The 18,876-nt window shown below is 41.0% G+C and overlaps 2 protein-coding genes across 2 annotated transcripts; both read left to right on the plus strand.

Moving 5' to 3' along the window:
• Window positions 1-1,314: 1,314 nt before the first annotated feature.
• On the plus strand, window positions 1,315-1,875 carry LOC113338814 (histone H4). The gene has a single exon (XM_026584201.1). The coding sequence runs from the start codon at window positions 1,377-1,379 to the stop codon at window positions 1,686-1,688; it is 312 nt and encodes a 103-aa protein (XP_026439986.1). The 5' UTR covers window positions 1,315-1,376; the 3' UTR covers window positions 1,689-1,875.
• A 3,559-nt stretch (window positions 1,876-5,434) lies between these two features.
• LOC113339074 (chlorophyll a-b binding protein of LHCII type 1-like) lies at window positions 5,435-6,459 on the plus strand. The gene has a single exon (XM_026584477.1). The coding sequence runs from the start codon at window positions 5,502-5,504 to the stop codon at window positions 6,303-6,305; it is 804 nt and encodes a 267-aa protein (XP_026440262.1). The 5' UTR covers window positions 5,435-5,501; the 3' UTR covers window positions 6,306-6,459.
• The last annotated feature ends 12,417 nt before the right edge of the window (window positions 6,460-18,876 follow it).

Raw genomic sequence — 18,876 nt, forward strand, 5'->3', positions numbered from 1 at the left:
AAACATATCGTTAACCCTAAAAATTGAAAAAACTCTTCTTTCAACTATTCTGATCTACAGACAAATGCATCATAGTCCGATCATGATGAAATTTGTACTGTATATTCACCACAATGTTTATAGAGACATATTAAAATTTCAAAGACATCCAACGGCTAGATAAAAATCTATTTATAACACCGTATAACTGTTCTAATTCACGTTTCTGTGGACACATCAGGAAATATCACCTACTTTGGAGTACTTTCTATGGTTGGATCTTTATGAAATTTTTACGGTCTCTCTATGAGGACAACATATACCGCATATAAAAATTACAGAATAATTCAACGGTTAAAACTATACGAAACTTAGGCTTTTCTACGCTGTTATAATTAAGGTTTTCCAAACGAAGACAGTTCTACTAAAATAATAGTTTGGAGATTGCATCATATTCCGATTTTATTTAAATTTTAACATAGTAAATAAAGACTAATGGGGTTCAACATATTAAATTTTCATGAATATCTAACGGTGAAATCTTTAGTTTGATAATCATGCTTTCGTGGAACCCTAATTTATATTATGAAACGAAATTTATTTTTTCAAAAGAAATACCTGGTAACGCATCTATGCAAAAAAAAAGTCAACCGATCCAATATAGCTCTACGGTAAAGCTTCGTGCTGATAACGTGTTTTAGTAGAATAATAAGGAAAAAAAAGGAAGAGGTAGAGAAGAGAAGGATTTCTGTTGATTAACCTATTACAGAGATGAAGTATCTTTTATATACATGTAAAGAGAAAACCCTTAAACTTCTAGTTAGACCGCACATCCATGGACCATAGGCCCTACAACGTTCATAAATATTTTTCATAAAAACTATAGTAGTAAGTGGTAACTAGGAACAATATTTAATTTCCGTGAAAACATGGGAACTCGTTTGGCAAAACTTCTTGAACCAACCATTGCACAAGATTATTCAATCATACTAGACATGGCACGGCACGCATTAGAGGCAGGGGTTATGGACGGAAATTGTTGATTCGTTACCGAATCAATCAGAAGTCAGCATTTCTAATCCTACGATAGAAACCCATGAAAATTCCAAGCTTCGGATCGAGTTCGAATCTGACGGTTCACATCTTGAATATGAAGAGAAAACACAATTTGATTACTCAAAACTGTTTCCGATCCGACTACCTCTATTTTAACCAATCACATTCGATATATTTAATCCAACGCTCCAAACACAAACCAGAGTCTTCACCCGGATCAGTATCTCATCTAGCGGACATAATGAAACCAAAGAAGCAATAAATCCCAATCTCATCCTCCAAATCGAAGTCACAATCAAAACATATCGTTCCCAATTGACAGAGCAGCAGAGAGATTGAAAATGTCAGGAAGAGGAAAAGGAGGGAAGGGTTTGGGAAAGGGAGGAGCAAAGAGACACAGGAAGGTGTTGAGAGATAATATTCAAGGTATCACAAAACCAGCTATCAGAAGATTAGCAAGGAGAGGTGGTGTTAAACGTATCAGTGGTTTGATTTATGAAGAGACTCGTGGTGTTCTTAAGATCTTTCTTGAGAATGTGATCCGTGATGCTGTTACCTACACTGAACATGCTCGAAGAAAGACTGTCACTGCTATGGATGTTGTCTATGCTCTCAAGAGACAAGGAAGAACTCTCTATGGATTTGGGGGTTAGGGTTTGTTCCTGGGTATTATTATTGTAAAGGATGATGAAATTAGTTAGAGTTTTTAGTTAGAAGCAGTTCCTAGCTGTGGGTAGTTCTTTTTAAATTTTAATTTCGATCTGCTTGTTTGTTGATGATGTAACGGCGCCTTAAAATTCAATGAAATATGTGAAAAGTTCATCAACTATGTTAATTTTGCTTACTGATTCAGGCAGATTTTGTGCTTTTCGTTTATTGTATTAGATTTATTTTTGTTGTTCTGTAGCTTAGGAATTCTAATTGAGCTGAATTTCAGAGGTTTTGATACTTATGAAGTTTAATCTAATTGTGTTAATTTGTGAATTTGGTTTTAAGAGATTCAACTTGGGCGGAATTGATGGATTAAACTTTATAGATATCTCAGGAAGTGGCTATGGTACCCTGCAAAGTGAAATGAAGTTCATACCAGTAAGTTTCAAAATTTTCGTTTGTACTGCTCAGTTGTTGGTTTTTATATATTAACCAAATTCGTTGAAATCATAGATTGCTTTGAAGCTCTTGTTGTAGACGATCATTCTTTTTCCTAGAAATATGCAAGCTGCCTTGAGCCCTGTATTGATTCACTTCGGCACCCAACTAGGATTATTTGTATGTTCCAATTGAAATATAACCTTTTCCTCACAATTTCATCTAGCTTTGTGAATATCATGTATAACGTCCATGAGCAGTCTTAACCAAACTTTTGCAACATTGTCTAACACATGCTTTCGTTCAGCACCTCAACAATCTCCAAAGTGTTCTTTTAAGTTTTTCTTGCTCGACTTTAACACCCCGAACCATGCCAATATGTTGAGCAGAAGTGCAAGTACATAACCCAAATTCTGCAATAAACTATTGCCTGGCTAACACGAACCCTTTGTTCATATTAAAGGTATGGTCTTACTTGAATTAGAATTATTACCCAAACCTGGATACACAGATGTTGACACACTGCATTATGAGTGATAACTGTACTGCACCAGCCTTTGTAGTGTATGTGGATAGGACCTTTATAAAAGGAGAAGAGATAACAACTTCAATTGCTTGTTTTACATCTCTGTTTGATGCGAATGCTAATATTTGTTACTGATATCATATTGTAAATTAGGTTTATTGCGATTAAATTTATTTGTGTTGTTTTTTAGCTTCGCAATTTGACTCAGTTGGTTTGGATTTTGGAGGTTTTTGAAGTTGATAAGTTTTATCTAACTGAACTGGAGTTAAGATTTTAACCTGGGAGGAATTGATGGATGAAATTTCAGAGGCATCTCAGGAACTGGTTATGATACTGCAAAGTAACTGAAACTCGTATCAGTAAGTTTCAAAATTTTCATTTTCACTGCTCAGTTCTTGGTTGTCATATATCAACCAAAACCAAATTTGTTGAGATCATGGATTGCTTTCAAGCTCATGTTACAAACAATTTTTTTTTTAATCTTTTCCAGAACACAACTGTTTAAACCACACTCAAGTAGATGTATTAGTATGTCCCGATTGAAACATAACCTCGTACCTGACTATTTAAAGTAACATCTAATTACACCTTAACCCTACTGCTGTTCATTGTGAATATTATAGATAACGTCCATGGGCAGTCTTAACCAAACTTTTGCAACGTTGTTAACACATGCTTCCGTTCAGCACCTCAATCATTTCCGAAGTGTTCTTAAGTTTTTGCTTGCTTGTGTTTAGCACCCGAACAATACCAATCCGTGGAGCAGAAACAGAACTCAAATTCAATTTTGTTCCCCAGCTATTCATGTTAAGCATATGGTTCTTTTCTGCATTAAGATTATTACACAAATCTAGAAACACAAATGTATCACTAACACTGACCATCAGACTGCATGATGAATGATGACTGAAGTGCACCAGGCTTCATAGCTTACCTTGATATAACATTTATCTTTTGGCAACTTCGACCTCACATTAAAAGAGGCTATTGTTAAGTGAATTTTATGCTCATTTTAGACAGCTCTTGTTTTATATCAGGACTCAGGGGAGAGAGTAAAACCTCAATTGCTTTTACGCTTGTTTTTAAGTCTCAACTTTATTCATGTTTGCAATGGTGCCAATTTCAAAAACTTTTAATTCTCGCCATGTCTGTTACATGCTCTAATTGTCCAACCACCTATTGAAATAGGGTTATGAATCTCAGTACCATCTAATTTATGGTGCGAATGTTACATTTTGTTTTACTGATTCAAGCATATTTCATTTTTGGAATAGCTGAAAATTCATCATCTCCTTTTGATGCGAATGTTATATTTTTTTTACTGATTCAAGCATATTTCATTTTTGCAATTAGGTTTGTTGTGATTAAATTTATTTGTGTTGTTTTGTAGCTTCGCAATTCAATTCAGCTGGTTGGGTTTCGCAGGCTTTGAATTTGGAAGTCACTGTGAAACTAAATTCATATCAGTAAGTTTCAAATTCTCATTTTCACTGTTCAATTCTTTGGTTTGAATTGATTTTCACCTAATTTGTTGAAATCTTGGATCGCTTTCAAGCTCACTAGTTGCAGACAATCATTCTTTTTCCTAGAACATTAAATTGTCTATACCACACTCTAAGTTTGCAAGCTACATTCAGCCCTGTATTGATCCACTTGAGAGCCCACTAGACGTATTAGTATGTTCGATAGAAACATAACCTTGTCTTTCAAAAATTTAATCTAACATCACCTTACCAATTTTCCTGTCCATATTACATTGACGCATGAATTTATAGGAGATCTCAGTTCAGAACATTGTAAAAATCATAGATACCGTCCATTAGCAATCTTAAGACTCTTAACCAAACTTTTGCAACATTGTTTAAAACTTGCTTCAGTTCAGCACCACAATCATCTCCAAAGTTTTCTTAAGTTTTTTTTTTTGCTCGTCTTAACTCCCCAAACCACACCAATCCCTTGAGCAGAAACAGAACTCACATTCTTCAATAATTCTGTTGCCTGGCTAATAACATGCGTCCGTTATTCATTTTGAGCATATGGTTCTTTCTGCATTAAAAGTATTACCCAAGCCTAGAAACACAGATGTAGACTCAGATTGCACGATGGTTCTTTCTGCATTAAAAGTATTATTTCTGCATTAAATTAATTCTGTTGCACATTGAAGGAGACGATATGCAAAGTGAATCTTTGCTCTTATACTTCTAGAAAGAAAAGGGTTTAGTTTAGACTCCTCATTTTTTTATTTTATTATTTATATCAGGAGAAGAGAGTGAAACTTCAATTTCTTTTCATTCTGTTCCTTTTAAATCTCTGTTTTATTCATGTTTGCAATGGCGCCAATTTCAGAATCTTCTAATCCTCCTATTTCAGTTCCATTAGTGTTCTAATCTCAGGGTCATCTATTTTTTGTGATAAGATATACCACCACACATATTAATCATTCACAGACAGAAAAATATTTTATTTGGCTCTAAATGAGCGTATTGATGCAGCAGCAAAATATTTACTGTCAGCTAGAATGTTATAAATTCACTTATTACACATCGTACTCCAAATATACTATTTGTGGTATCTGGATAAAGTCGTCCCAACCTGCCTATCAGTTCAATAATAGGGAAATCCATGACAGCCTGATTTCTTTGGCTGAGAAATGAAGAAGGATTTCTTACTCTGTGGTGCCAATATGAGGACCAATAGGAACATAGCAGAAGATCTACATAGATGGATATGCCTGGCCCCATAATGGCTTATAAAAGAAGACATGGACTGCTATCAATATAACTCATCAAACACCACTACCAAAATACCTTCTTCAGCAGCCTTTCTATTTTCTCTTTAATAAAATATATAAATGGCTCTCTCATCTCCATCGTTTGCAGGCACAGCTGTAACTTTGAACTCACAATCAAAATTCCCAACCGATGTTAGATCCAGTAGCAATGGAATGATTGTGATGAGGAAGACATCAGTAAAGAAGCCTGCTGCTTCTTCAGGAAGTCCATGGTACGGTCCAGACCGTGTCAAGTACCTCGGATCCTTCTCCGGAGAGTCCCCATCGTACCTAACCGGTGAATTCCCTGGTGATTACGGCTGGGATACTGCTGGACTATCTGCAGACCCAGAGACCTTCGCCAAGAACCGGGAACTAGAAGTGATCCATTCCAGGTGGGCGATGCTTGGGGCTTTGGGATGTGTATTCCCTGAACTTCTCTCTAGAAATGGAGTTAAATTTGGAGAAGCGGTCTGGTTCAAAGCTGGTTCTCAGATTTTCAGTGAAGGTGGACTTGACTACTTGGGAAACCCCAGCCTGGTTCATGCGCAGAGCATCTTAGCTATTTGGGCAACCCAAGTTATCCTTATGGGAGCTGTTGAGGGATACAGAGTTGCCGGTGGTCCACTAGGTGAGATCGTCGACCCACTGTACCCAGGTGGTAGCTTTGATCCCTTGGGACTTGCAGACGACCCAGAGGCATTTTCCGAGCTAAAGGTAAAGGAACTTAAGAATGGGCGACTTGCTATGTTCTCCATGTTCGGTTTCTTTGTTCAGGCTATTGTTACTGGCAAAGGGCCTCTAGAAAACCTGGCTGATCACCTTTCTGACCCCGTGAACAACAATGCTTGGTCATTTGCTACCAACTTTGCACCAGGAAAGTGAAAACATTCATGACAGTGAACTGAGATGATCTCTCTTCAAAGGCATTGGAGTTCAATTTTTTCTTCTCTCCTTAATTTATCATGTACATTCATTTAGTTTGTATATAATCTGTCATTGAGATCTGTTTTGAAATAATATTACGTATTCATGACGATGTGTTGTGTCCATTTATCCAAAGCTTGAAGTTAGTCGGTTCCATCGTGCTTGATACTCCCTCCATTTCACTTTTGCATAAGCAGAGGTAGTATCCTTTTTCATTTCTTTATTGTTTTCATCCTGCCTAAAGTAATGTGATTCCTCCACTCCTGCCACTACAGTATTGTACCATACTCGACATGGGTACATTAATTAAATGCCCCTATAATAGAGGCCCAACACAAATACCCTTCCCCAAAATAATTATACCCTCTCCTGAAAAACACGGACAATTAGATTACTGTAATGCCCTTCAATATAATTAAAGATTATAACGTCACAACTCATTTATTTCAGTAGCCGTTACGCACGCACACGATCTCTCTCTCCTTCTTCATCTCTTCTCTCTCGCTCTGTAACTGCGATCTCTCTCTTTCCTTCTTCATCTCTTCTCTGTCGCTCTGTAACTGCAGAAAATTTTTTTTGAATCAAAAATAAAAACCAAAACTGTCGATCAAAACTGAAAAAATAAACCCTCAATCTATATAAATCTCAGTAACCGATCTCATTAGAATCATTTTTAGTTTCAACAATCAAAAAATCTGAGAAGAAATGATAGAAAACCAGGGTTTTCTGAGTTTGAAGATTCAAACACAAGATTCAAACAGGTAAACACGATTTTCATCTTCTAGTTACTGTTATTGTTGAAGATTTTGGTTTTGATGGTGATTTTTTAAAGTTTTGATTTCGATTCTGATTTTCAGTTTCTGAAAAAAAAATTGCATGTATGATTTGATGCCGATTACTGCTACTAGATACTATGATTTGGTTTGGGATATAATTAGTTTTGTATTAATTGTTTTTGTTTGATTTTGATTTTAGGTTAATCTGATTTCAAAGTTGCAGATGAAGTTAACAGAGGTAAGGAACTGATTTCAAATTATTATACTCTTTGTGTGTGTGTTCATCAATATTTGCATTATGATTATACAGTTGTTGTGTACAGTTGATGATTCTGTAAAACAAGAGAAGTTACAGTTGATATTGATGTTGATGTTAATAAACAATAGATTAGGGTCAACAATGGGAGTTGATGCCATATTATATCAGTAACATAGTTTAACAATAGTAATTGATGCAATTTATTGGATCAACAACATAAGTTGATGCCATATTATAGAAGTTCATGCTAATGTTTATGTTTATGCTAATGCTAATGTTGTGATTATTAAAGAATTTGTTTCGAGGTTGGTTCTCTTTCACATGTAAGGCTAGATATGAACAAGTTGTTCTAATTGATGTTGATTGTAATTGAGTTTGGTTTTGCTTCATCTAAGACTATATATGAACAAGTTATGGTAATTGTTGTTAGTGATTCTAAATGAATGAATGAATCACAACTAATAACTTATAAAATCATGTCATGTAGTATCTGTTTTGGTTATAGAAGAATTTGTTTTGAGGTTTGTTCTCTTTCATGTAAACATAGATATGGACAAACTGTGGTAATTCTTGTTATAGTTGTTGTTGTTGGTGTCAACAACAGTAGTTGATGCCATATTATACCAGTAACATGGTTCAACAACAGGAGTTGATGCCATAAAACTGAAAACCAACTATAATTAAACAAGTACAATGAGATCAACAATAGTAGTTGATCACATAAAATGGAATCAACAATAGGAGTTGATACCATTTGATGGTATCAACAACAGGACTTATACAAGTAAAATGTTGTCAACAACAAGAGTTGATCCCATTAGATAGGATCAACGTTGATCCCTTTTTACTAACTGTTCAACTGTTATTGTTGTGATTATTGAATAGATGAGATGACTGACTAGATTAATGCTTATTGAAATAGATGAAAGGAATGAGAAGACCACCAAGGATAAATCCGAAGATTATAAGAAGAAGATGATTCTTAACCGATTGATGAAAATGTAGCCCCCAAAAGGAAGAGGGTGAACAAGAAGTTACTGGTTGAAGAACAACAACGGGGTGAAAGAAGAAGAAAGCACAAAAATGAAGAACCGGAAGGAGATTCAGAAGAAGAAGAATCGCAACAGAGTCAAAAAGTTGGAGAAACAAAAAGAAAGAGGGAGAACAAGAAGCAAAGGCAAAGAAGAAGAATGAACAAGAACCACTACGTAAAGGAAAGAAAAGGGTGGTAATTGAAGAAGAAGACGAAGGAGATTCAGAGGATGAAGAAGTAGAATCAGAAGAACATGAAAAGGAACCAGAGGAAGAAGAAAAGTAGTCGCAGATGGAAAATCGGAGCAAGAACTAAAAGGTAAAAAAATACATTGAGTTGAGTTGTATGCTGCAATATAATTAAGTTCATTCTATATTGAAAATAAAAATAAATGAATGAGTTACATGTATGCAGGTAGGTCAAGGAAGAACGAAACCAAGTTCAAATCATGTCTGACGCCGTTGGTTGATATATGTAAATTTATACACAAACTTTTTGAAGTAGGAGATTCCAAAAATTAGAAGAAGACAATCAATGGGAAAGCAATAAAGGAATGTCCGTTCTGGGACTTCATCAGCCCATTTTACACAAAAGACATGATCGATATAACGACTGATAAGTGGTTAACCAAAATCAACCTTGCAATCCAGCTAATTATTGGAGCATTCAATAAGAAAACAAATAAGTTCAAGTTTGGAGAAAAGGAAACTGCTTGTGAGTGCTCACTAGAAGTAAAAGATTTTGCAATCATGTTTAAGATAAGAAGGGTCACCGAGAGTGAAGAGTTTAAGAAATTGCTGAATAAAAAGAATGAACCTGAAGTCACTACATGGTTAAAGAACAAGTTCGGATTAGGGATAAATGAAGATATCAGTGATAAAATAACAAAGGCTGAAATTGAGCGCAAACTAAAAGATGCAGCTAATGATGAGTCTGACCCACAACATTTTGTGAGACTTTTTGCTATGTAGTTGTGCACGATTTTTTTCTTCACAGATGCTGGTGCAACAGGATTAGCAAAGAAATGGCTTCCTCGTATTTTAAACATGGACAAAGTCTCATGGATAGATCACATAGTAAAATATCTGCTTAAATACATTGAAAAGCAGAAGGGAAATAATGGAAGTGTTCCTGGTTGCACAACTCTACTGCGGTGAGAAAAGAAGTTCATTTCATATAATGTTTATTTTTAAAGATAGTAAAATACATACTGTATGTCAAACTAGCCTAATTGATTCTCTGTATGCAGTATTGGTTCTGCGAACATACAAGAAACTACATCACAAAAAGGCCAAATTTTGAAAGCTCGACTCCAAGATTCCTAAGATGGAGCCAACACGCAATATGCAAAAAACTGGTGAAAGAATTTGGAGAGAAAGTTAACAAGGGAGTAGACATGGCTTGGTTTTAATTATCAGGTAAAAATTTCATTTACTCAATTTATATTTTAAAAAGACTTCAGTTTTTATCATTTCAACAAAAGGAAGTTGATACCAGTTTAGGGAGTCAACAGACAAAATTTGTGTATCAACAGTAAAAGTTGATCCATTTGTATGGAGTCAACAACCAATGAATGGAATCAACAACCAAAGTTACATCATATATGAAATGTACTCCAATTATATATTTCCTATAATAGAGTTTTAGCTACAATTTCAGATACGTTGCATCTCGCTCGGGGGCTACGCCCCCTCGTGAAAGATATATTAAGGTTAGAATGTGAGAAAAAATAGATTATTGACAAAAAAAATACTTTGATCACTGTATTTCTCACCGGTTTGCAGGTTCATGAAGATTTTGTTGATCCGGTAACATAAGATGAGATGTATTTGATTGACCCGTCAGCACCATCACGAGAATTGGAAGTAGAGAGGAAAAGGAATGAGGAGCTGGCAGATGAAATCTTTGTATCTTGAATGTGACAAACATGAATTAACTTATCAAAGGAAGGGCCAAGCAAAGACATTGATGAGCAACATAATCTTCACGAAGAAAATTATTGACAATAACAAGGTGTTGATGGTGGTTTTTAGCTTAGTGTCAAAATCGTAAAACTATACATCTGACATGACATCACTATGACCATTAGCACATTTATTGAATCAATAAGCATGTCTACGTAAGAATTACCGGGGTACCCTTTTTTTTTTTTTTACATGGGTCATGTTCCACGACAGAACCCTTAACACTGACTGACATCATCTATGCCAAACCCTAATTCTCATGCTACCGCGCCAAGGCATGCCAACCATGCCAGCCGCACCACTGCGCCAATGGCATGCCATGCCAGCCGCTCCTCCACGCCAAGGCATGCCAACCGCACCACATGTGCCAATGGAATGCCAACCACCTTGCTGCGCCACACCATGCCGTCTTCCCTATGCGGCTACCAAAACGAAGGCGTGCGATGATCAACGGCCACCCTTCCATCTTAGACGCAAATCTTAGCCGTCCAAGGTCGCCAAACAACGCATGGTAACCTTTGGCCCAAACCCTAGTTTTGGCCACGCCAAACCGCGCCAAGGCATGCCATGCCACATGTGCCAATGGCATGCCAACCACCTTGCCGCGCCATACCATGCCGACCTTCCCTATATGGCTACCAAAACGAAGGCGTGCGATGATCAACGACCACCCTTTCATCTTAGATGCAAATCTTAGCCGTCTAAGGTCGCCAAACAACGCATGGTAACCTTTGGCTCAACGCCAAAACCCTAGTTTGGCCGCGCCTAAACCATGCCAAGGAATGCCTACCATGCTACATGTGCCAATGGCATGCTGCGCATCCACCTTGCCGCGCCTAAGCCATGCCATGCCGGCCTTCCCTTCACGACTGCCAAAACGAAGGCGTGCGACAATCAACGACCACCCTTCCATCTTAGATGCAAATCTCAGCCGTCCAAGGTCACCAACCAACACATGGTTACCTTTGGCCCAACGCCAAAACCCTAGTTTTGGTCACACCCAAACCGCGCCAAGGCATGCCGGCAATGCCACATGTGCCAATGGCATGCCAGCCACCTTGCCGCGCCATACCTTGCTGGTCTTCCCTATGCGATTACCAAAACAAAGGCTTGCGACGATCAAGGGCCATCCTTCCATCTAAAGATGAAAATATCAACCGTCCAAGGTCACCAACCAACGCATGGTAACCTTTGGCCCAACGCCAAAACCCTAGTTTGGCCGCGCCTAAACCATGCCAAGGCATGCCGACCATTCCACATGTGCCAATGGCATGCCGCGCCATCCACTTTTCCACGCCTAAGCCACGCCATGCCGGCCTTCCCTTCACGGCTTCCAAAACGAAAGCGTGTGACAATCAACGACCACCCTTCCATCTTAGATGCAAATCTCAGCCGTCCAAGGTCACCAACCAACACATGGTAACCTTTGGCCCAACGCCAAAACCCTAGTTTTGGTCATTCCCAAACCGCGCCAAGGCATGCCCGCCATGCCACATGTGCCAATGGCATGCCAGCCACCTTGCCGCGCTATACCATGCCGCCCTTCCCTATGCGGTTACCAAAACAAAGGCTTGCGATGATGAACGACCATCCTTCCATCTAAGATGAAAATCTTAACCGTCCAAGGTCGCCAACCAACGATGGTAACCTTTGGCCCAAAACTCTAGTTTTGGTCACGCCCAATCCACGACAAGGCATGCCGGCCATGCCACATGTGCCAATGGCATGCCAGCCACCTTGCCGCGCCATACCATGCCGGCCTTCCCTATGCGGTTACCCAAAAAAGGCTGGCAACGATCAATGGCCATCCTTCCATCTAAGATGCAAATCTTAGCCGTCCAAGGTCACCAACCAACGCTGGTAACCTTTGGCCCAACGCCAAAACCTTTGTTTTGGCCAGGCCCAAACCGCGCCAAGGCATGCCAGCCATGCCACATGTGCTAATGGCATGCCAACCACCTTGCCGCACCATACCATGCCGATCCTTCCCTATGCGGATACCAAAACAAAGGCTTGCGAAGATCAACGACCACTTTTACATCTAAGATGCAGATCTTAGCCGATCAAGGTTACCAGCTAACGCATGGAAACCTTTGGCCCGACGCCAAGCCCTAGTTTAGTCGCGCCCAAACAAAGCCAAAACCCTAACTTTTGGCCGCGCCTAAACTAGGCCATATTAAAACCGTATCGGCCATGCTTTCATGCCACTGGATACCAAACAAAGGGTTGCAATAATCAACGGCTACCCTTCCTCTCAAGATGTAAAATCTCGACCGTCGAAGGTCACCACCGAGCCGACAAGTCTCCCAAGCTCAACTTGCCAAACAACAACATGCTACATGTGTTCCACGAAAACACCCGAGATATCAACACATGTCACAAACTGGGTGATGCTCATTGGGTATTGGTTTGGCGGTTTACAGCGTGCGGCGTATACGCCCATTATAAGGCCGTGTCATAAGAATGAGGCGTTTAGTAAATACATGGATTAATGGTGAAACGCTTTCTTTTATGGAACATCAATTCCAGGCGTTACCGGTTACCACATCCTCCATTTACTCATCCGTTTTCCATTTCTTACGAGACCAGAGTACGTTTCACTTCGACTTGTATAAATAGGTCTTACCTATTTCCTCCACACAACAAGTTCAGGTCAGGAGCATACAACACTCAGAAAATATTTGCTAGCTTTCCATCTGTTAGCTTCCCACTTTCTGATACAAGTCGTAAAACAACTACTCTTCCAGAATCAACTATTCTGGTCTCAACACTCTCTTCGCTTCCCTCCCCAAAACCAACCCTTCTCCTTCACTTTGTGACCGAAGCAAGTCTGGAACGGCCATTTCTTGGTTTAGGCCGGATTTGTACAGATTGATCTCTCGAATGTAAAGTACTCCCTTGCAGTACATTGTTTAGGGTTTAAACTCATTTCTCATCCACACACCCGAAATTACCAAAATCAGCAGAAACCGTTTTCACCTTCAAACAATTGGCGACCACAGTGGGAGGTTGATATTTCGGTCACGATGTCAATTTTCAATCCTCGATCTCATACCTCGAGCCAGACGTCAGGACAGTAAAATCAAATGATCCGTTCAGGAATCGACGACTCAGCTACTAGGCGGCTCGATTACCAGTCGTGACACGGCAAGGGGCGACTGGGGACTTCCGAGGGGTTAGGAGCAAACGATCTGCTCAGGGATCGGCAACATGACAAGGAATGACTGGGGACTTTCCACAGTCACGGCGATGTTTCCCACAAAACTCGGTCTTACATCCGGGAGATTCCTTTTTCACCAAAAGATCCAAAAACCGAGTAAGTCTTGCCTAGACAAAATATGTGGTTTACTACTTCAGGTTTTCACGGGAATGATGAAACCAATAGCCATGTTATGTTTCATCTCATGCTCTTTGTCGACAAGCAATGCTCACGATTCAGTGGCTTTCCTGGGATGTTTGCACCATTCGCAATCGTAACCAAAAAGCATCATTATTCTAAAAACAGTTCGTTCCAAATAATAATCCAAAACCCTCAAGGTAACATTTGTCTGTCAAACCAAAAATCCAGGAAATCAAAATCGTAAACTAGGCGTTTCATTTGCCTTTCAAAAAAAAAATACCTAAAATAAGAAGTTCAGAAGACAGAAATGCGTTCAAGGAAAGTTTTTCAACAATGGATTGCTCTTCTTGGAAAAAGCCTCTTTCGTGCTTTGGAGAGCCGCTCTCTTCAACTTCAGCTTCCTAGAAAATTTTTCGACTTCCGCTTCCTGTTTCTTCACCATATTTGCAGAAGGACCTTCGACTGTTTCGGCCAACAACTTTTCAACCTCAGAGAAACCTTCAACGAACCAAGGAACATTGAACTCGAAGTTTATACACGTGTCACGATGGAACCTCCAGCTCGAGACTACATCCTCAGAAACAGTATTACCAGTCACATTGCACATGTCGTCAATCGAAGACAAAGCTTCCTCCACACGCTTAACCAACGCAAATAGACTAGTAATTTTCTTGGTCGTGGCGATATGTCTGTAGCTTTCCCATATCCTGGTGTATAGCGCCGCGTGTTTGGCTGACACGCTAAATCCCCCGATTAACACATGATACGGATGAGGATCCAGATATGGAGGGTTGAAAGTGGCGCCTGCGACTGCATCAGCAACCGGCAAGGGATTCTTAACGAAAATTGCACCTGCGGCCACTGGAGTACTCTCTATTATATGAGTCATAACGATGTTTTCATCTCGATCAACATCCATTTCAAGGTCGCCCGGTGCGGATGTCACAGTTGGAGACAAAGCTGTATCTCTGCCAGTCTCCGTCTCATGGCCATCTTAAGAAACGACTTCCCCCTTTGATATCACGGATTAGATATTTTCCAAAGAGAAATGAAGAGAGGAAAGAAGAAAAAACATGCGGGAGACTCACTGATTCGCTTTCATACCGACTAGAGGAAGATTCATAACTGCTGTCAGAAGAACTACTCTCGCCATCACTGGACTCTGAACTTTCATCCTTCTCGGTTTCCCCATCACCATGGATAGGCTCAGTACCGCCACCCTCCGTCTCGAGAAACGATGTTTTCTGACTACTTGCAAGTTTGGTAAAGGTGTTCACGCTGCTGAGACCCTGGGCAAGATACAAAGACAGATACTCAGAAAAGAAACAAGGATATACACGATCCAACTAAAATCAAGAGAAAAAGCATACGTACCCGCATATTAGATGAACTGAAAGTCGGTAGGGCTGTCGAATTTGACTGGGAACCGTCTGCATGGCTTTTAGATCTTCGCTCCTTCACTTGGGGACTATTTGCATTCGGGCTAACGGATTTTAACTTGGTCGAAAAAGGATCCCTCAGCAGTGGGTGCTCCGCTAAAACTGTAGAAGAAGGCTTACCGCGACGGTTTTCTACCACATCATTCACGAATCCATGGATAGCGAGAAACTCATCCTGCCAAAATATGTTATATTTGGAGGTTGTTGATGGATTTCATTCCCCGAACGGAAAAGGGAGACTTTTACCCGACACAAGAACACTAGCATCGAGAACAGTTGGCAACGAGTCTTCTGGAACAACCGGCTGACGAACGAGTGAGACACCTTGGTCAAAACCCATATGCCGAGATGCCCTATCGATATTGTAAGAAACTGCTTTGCAAGATCCTCGAAAGAAAGACGACACATGACCAGGCGTGCAGCTTCGCATGAACACCATCTCTCCAACACTCATATCCTATTTATCAGAAGACAAAGACATGCTCGGAGCATGAGCGAAGGTATTGATCTGAGTTATGGACGCATGCACCGGAGCCCACGGACGAAAATTGACTGTGTGTGAGTTGTCAAGGAATCCAACCAAGTTCGAACCAATCTTTGGGCGCCTATTCGACCAGCGCAGTATCCTAGAACCACCCCAAGACTCGGGAAGTACGACCAACGGTTTTGGAGCATACCTTTTGAAGTGATCCCACAGCCACACTTGGAGAAAGGCGACATGAATATACGAATCCACTTTCATGTAGCCATTTGAAGCGCACATGTCCGCGACCAGATGATCCAAGTGTGTGTACAGAGAACCAAGAAACAAGCCGCCAATAGGGAGAACGACACCTTTTGCCAATTTTATGGCAAACTTTATAAGTTCCTGTCTTACCTCCTTCTTACCAGAGCCGTCATCGAAAATATCTCTGGATAACCAAAGAGCCAAGAACGCTGCGACATGAAGTGTACTATTTTTATGATTTGTCTCCAACTCATCAGGAAACCATTGAGACACCCACCATCCATAGAAGCACCTCATTTCGTTTTCTTTCCGAACGAATCCTTTTGATTTCGCAACCAGAGCGGCGCACATTTCTTCTTCATCTGCAGACAACTTGACATCGAGGTTTCCTATTACGGGAAGGTTCAGCAAGATGGCCACGCTCTCTAAAGAGATAGTCATTTAAACCCACCTGCATATGGCCGTGTGAGTTTCCGGACACCATCTGGAAATAAAAGCAACCAAGACTGGAATATCTTTCCTAATTTGAAGCACTGCGGAAGCCGCGACAGCATCAGTAATCTGCGCCTTAGTCAAACTGGATTTTACACATTCCTGGCTTATCATGAATCACATCCATTTCTCAAAGGGACGCAACGGACACACACAGATTTTAAAGTCAATGGGAGAAGCAGAATACTCTTTCCTCTGAAGACAAAACCTTATTACACCTCCAGGCCGAACTGACCGGGCCTCTCCTTCACTTTCCGGACCAGTCATAAGAATCAACACATACATAGGATGATTTTTCCTAATTGTGGCGGATGTTGTAAAGAACTCATCGTATATGCTTGGCTTGGAATTGCCAACATCTTTCGGTACGGTAGAACTTTTCTCAAATGACATCCTAACGAAATTCTCTCACGCTACTTTCACCTTCGAAATAACTACAATGGAACAATACGAAGAGAAATTATTACGGAAAGTGCATGGAAATTATTTTATCAGACACAGGAGATCCATCCTGGATGCAAACCAAATTGTTGCAAAGTCATAATGCGCATGAGAAAAGAATGGGGACAGACAGACCCTGCATCACCACCTCATGCCAAGGCCGTACCCTGCAGCAGGAAATTTGCGCTAGGACGAGGAGGCGCGCCCACCATGGGAACAATACACACGACCATACCAGGAAAAGGGAGGAAACCATATGAGCTAGGTTTTCACGGGAAGGGAATGACATTTACTAGCTCATGCATGCCTACTTTGCACAGTAATTGAGGTGGCCAACATTACTACGGTATTCACGCCTAAATGTTACTACAAGTTCACGCAAAGTATATTTACGGCTAGGGTTCATACCAACACAAAAGAACAATATTTTTACAAGTTCATGAAAAGGTACGCCTACAGCTAGGGTTTGCACTAACACAAGAAAACAAGAAAAACAAGTTAAAGAGGAAGTGCTGGAAGACATACCTGGGATTCGATCGTCCGCTTTACTGTTACCACACGGCCAGAATAAAAAAAAATAAAGGTGTGAAATAAAAGGAGAGGCCGTCCACCTTTTATAGGCGTGGTACTTGGGAGTTTTAATAAGGAAAGGACTTCCTATTTGAGTCAAGTAAGGAAAAAAGGAAACCGTGCCCGAGAAGACAAATCACCATGCCAAGCCGTCCGCACATGCTTTAACTCACCAAATCGCGCCATTTCCTTGGCCTCACCATGCCAAGTCGTCCGCACCATGCCTTGGCCCCACCACGCCAAGCCGTCCACATGCTTTGCCTCACCAAACCGCGCCTTTCCTTGGCCCCACCATGCCAAGCCGTCCGCGCCATTGTCTTGGCCCTACCATGCCAAGCCGTCTGCGCCATTTCCTTGGCCCTACCATGCCAATCCGTCCGCGCCATGACTTGTCGCGCCAACACCAACAACTCTCCAAGCCAGCATCATGATGTTCCCTAACCCAGCCAAGGTGATACATGGCCAGACTAAGCTGACGATCTTCATCTCACCACTTCATGGTCTACACCACAAATAGAATCTACGCAAGGCCGCCAAACATGAGGATCATGAACTCTCCTTACCTCTCAAAAAAGGTTAGTCGGACTTTCCTGACCATCTTTTCAAGACCTGTCATTTCGATTTTTGTCCTCGCCTGTCACCATCTTATGCTTACCTCGCAACAATGCTCCTGTTCCGAGCTAAGCAGGGGACTTAATGTTGATGGTGGTTTTTATCTTAGGGCAAAATCGTAAAATTGTACATCTGACATGACGTCACTATGACCATTAGCACATTTATTGAATCAATCAGCATGCCTACGTAAGAATTACCTGGGGTACCCTTTTTTTTTACATGGGTCATGTTCCACGGCAGAACCCTTAACACTGACTGACATCATCTATGCCAAACCCTAATTCTCATGCTACCGCACCAAGGCATGCCAACCATGCCAGCCGCATCACTGTGCTAATGATAGACCATGCCACCCACGTCACCGCGCCAAGGCATGCCAACCATGCCATCCACATCACTGTGCCAATGGCATACCATGCCAGCCACATCTCTGCGCCAAGGCATGCTAGCCGCACCACTGCTCCAATGACATGCCATGCCAGCCGCACCTCCGCGCCAAGGCATGCCAACCATGCCATCCGCACCTCCGCGCCAAGGCATGCCAACCATGCCAGCCGCACCACTGCGCCAATGGCATGCCATGCCAGCAGCACCTCCGCGCCAAGGCATGCAAACCGTGCCAGCCGCACCACATGTGCCAATGACATGCCAACCACCTTGCTGCGCCATACCATGTGGGCCTTCCCTATGCGGCTACCACAACGAAGGCGTGCGATGATCAACGACCACCCATCCATCTTAGATGCAAATCTTAGCCGTCCAAGGTCTCCAAACAACGCATGGTAACCTTTGGCCCAAACCCAAGTTTTGGCCACGCCAAACCGTGCCAAGGCATGCCATGCCACATGTGCCAATGGCATGCCAACCACCTTG

Source organism: Papaver somniferum, unplaced genomic scaffold (assembly GCF_003573695.1).
Source record: "Papaver somniferum cultivar HN1 unplaced genomic scaffold, ASM357369v1 unplaced-scaffold_19, whole genome shotgun sequence".
Lineage (NCBI taxonomy): Eukaryota > Viridiplantae > Streptophyta > Magnoliopsida > Ranunculales > Papaveraceae > Papaver > Papaver somniferum.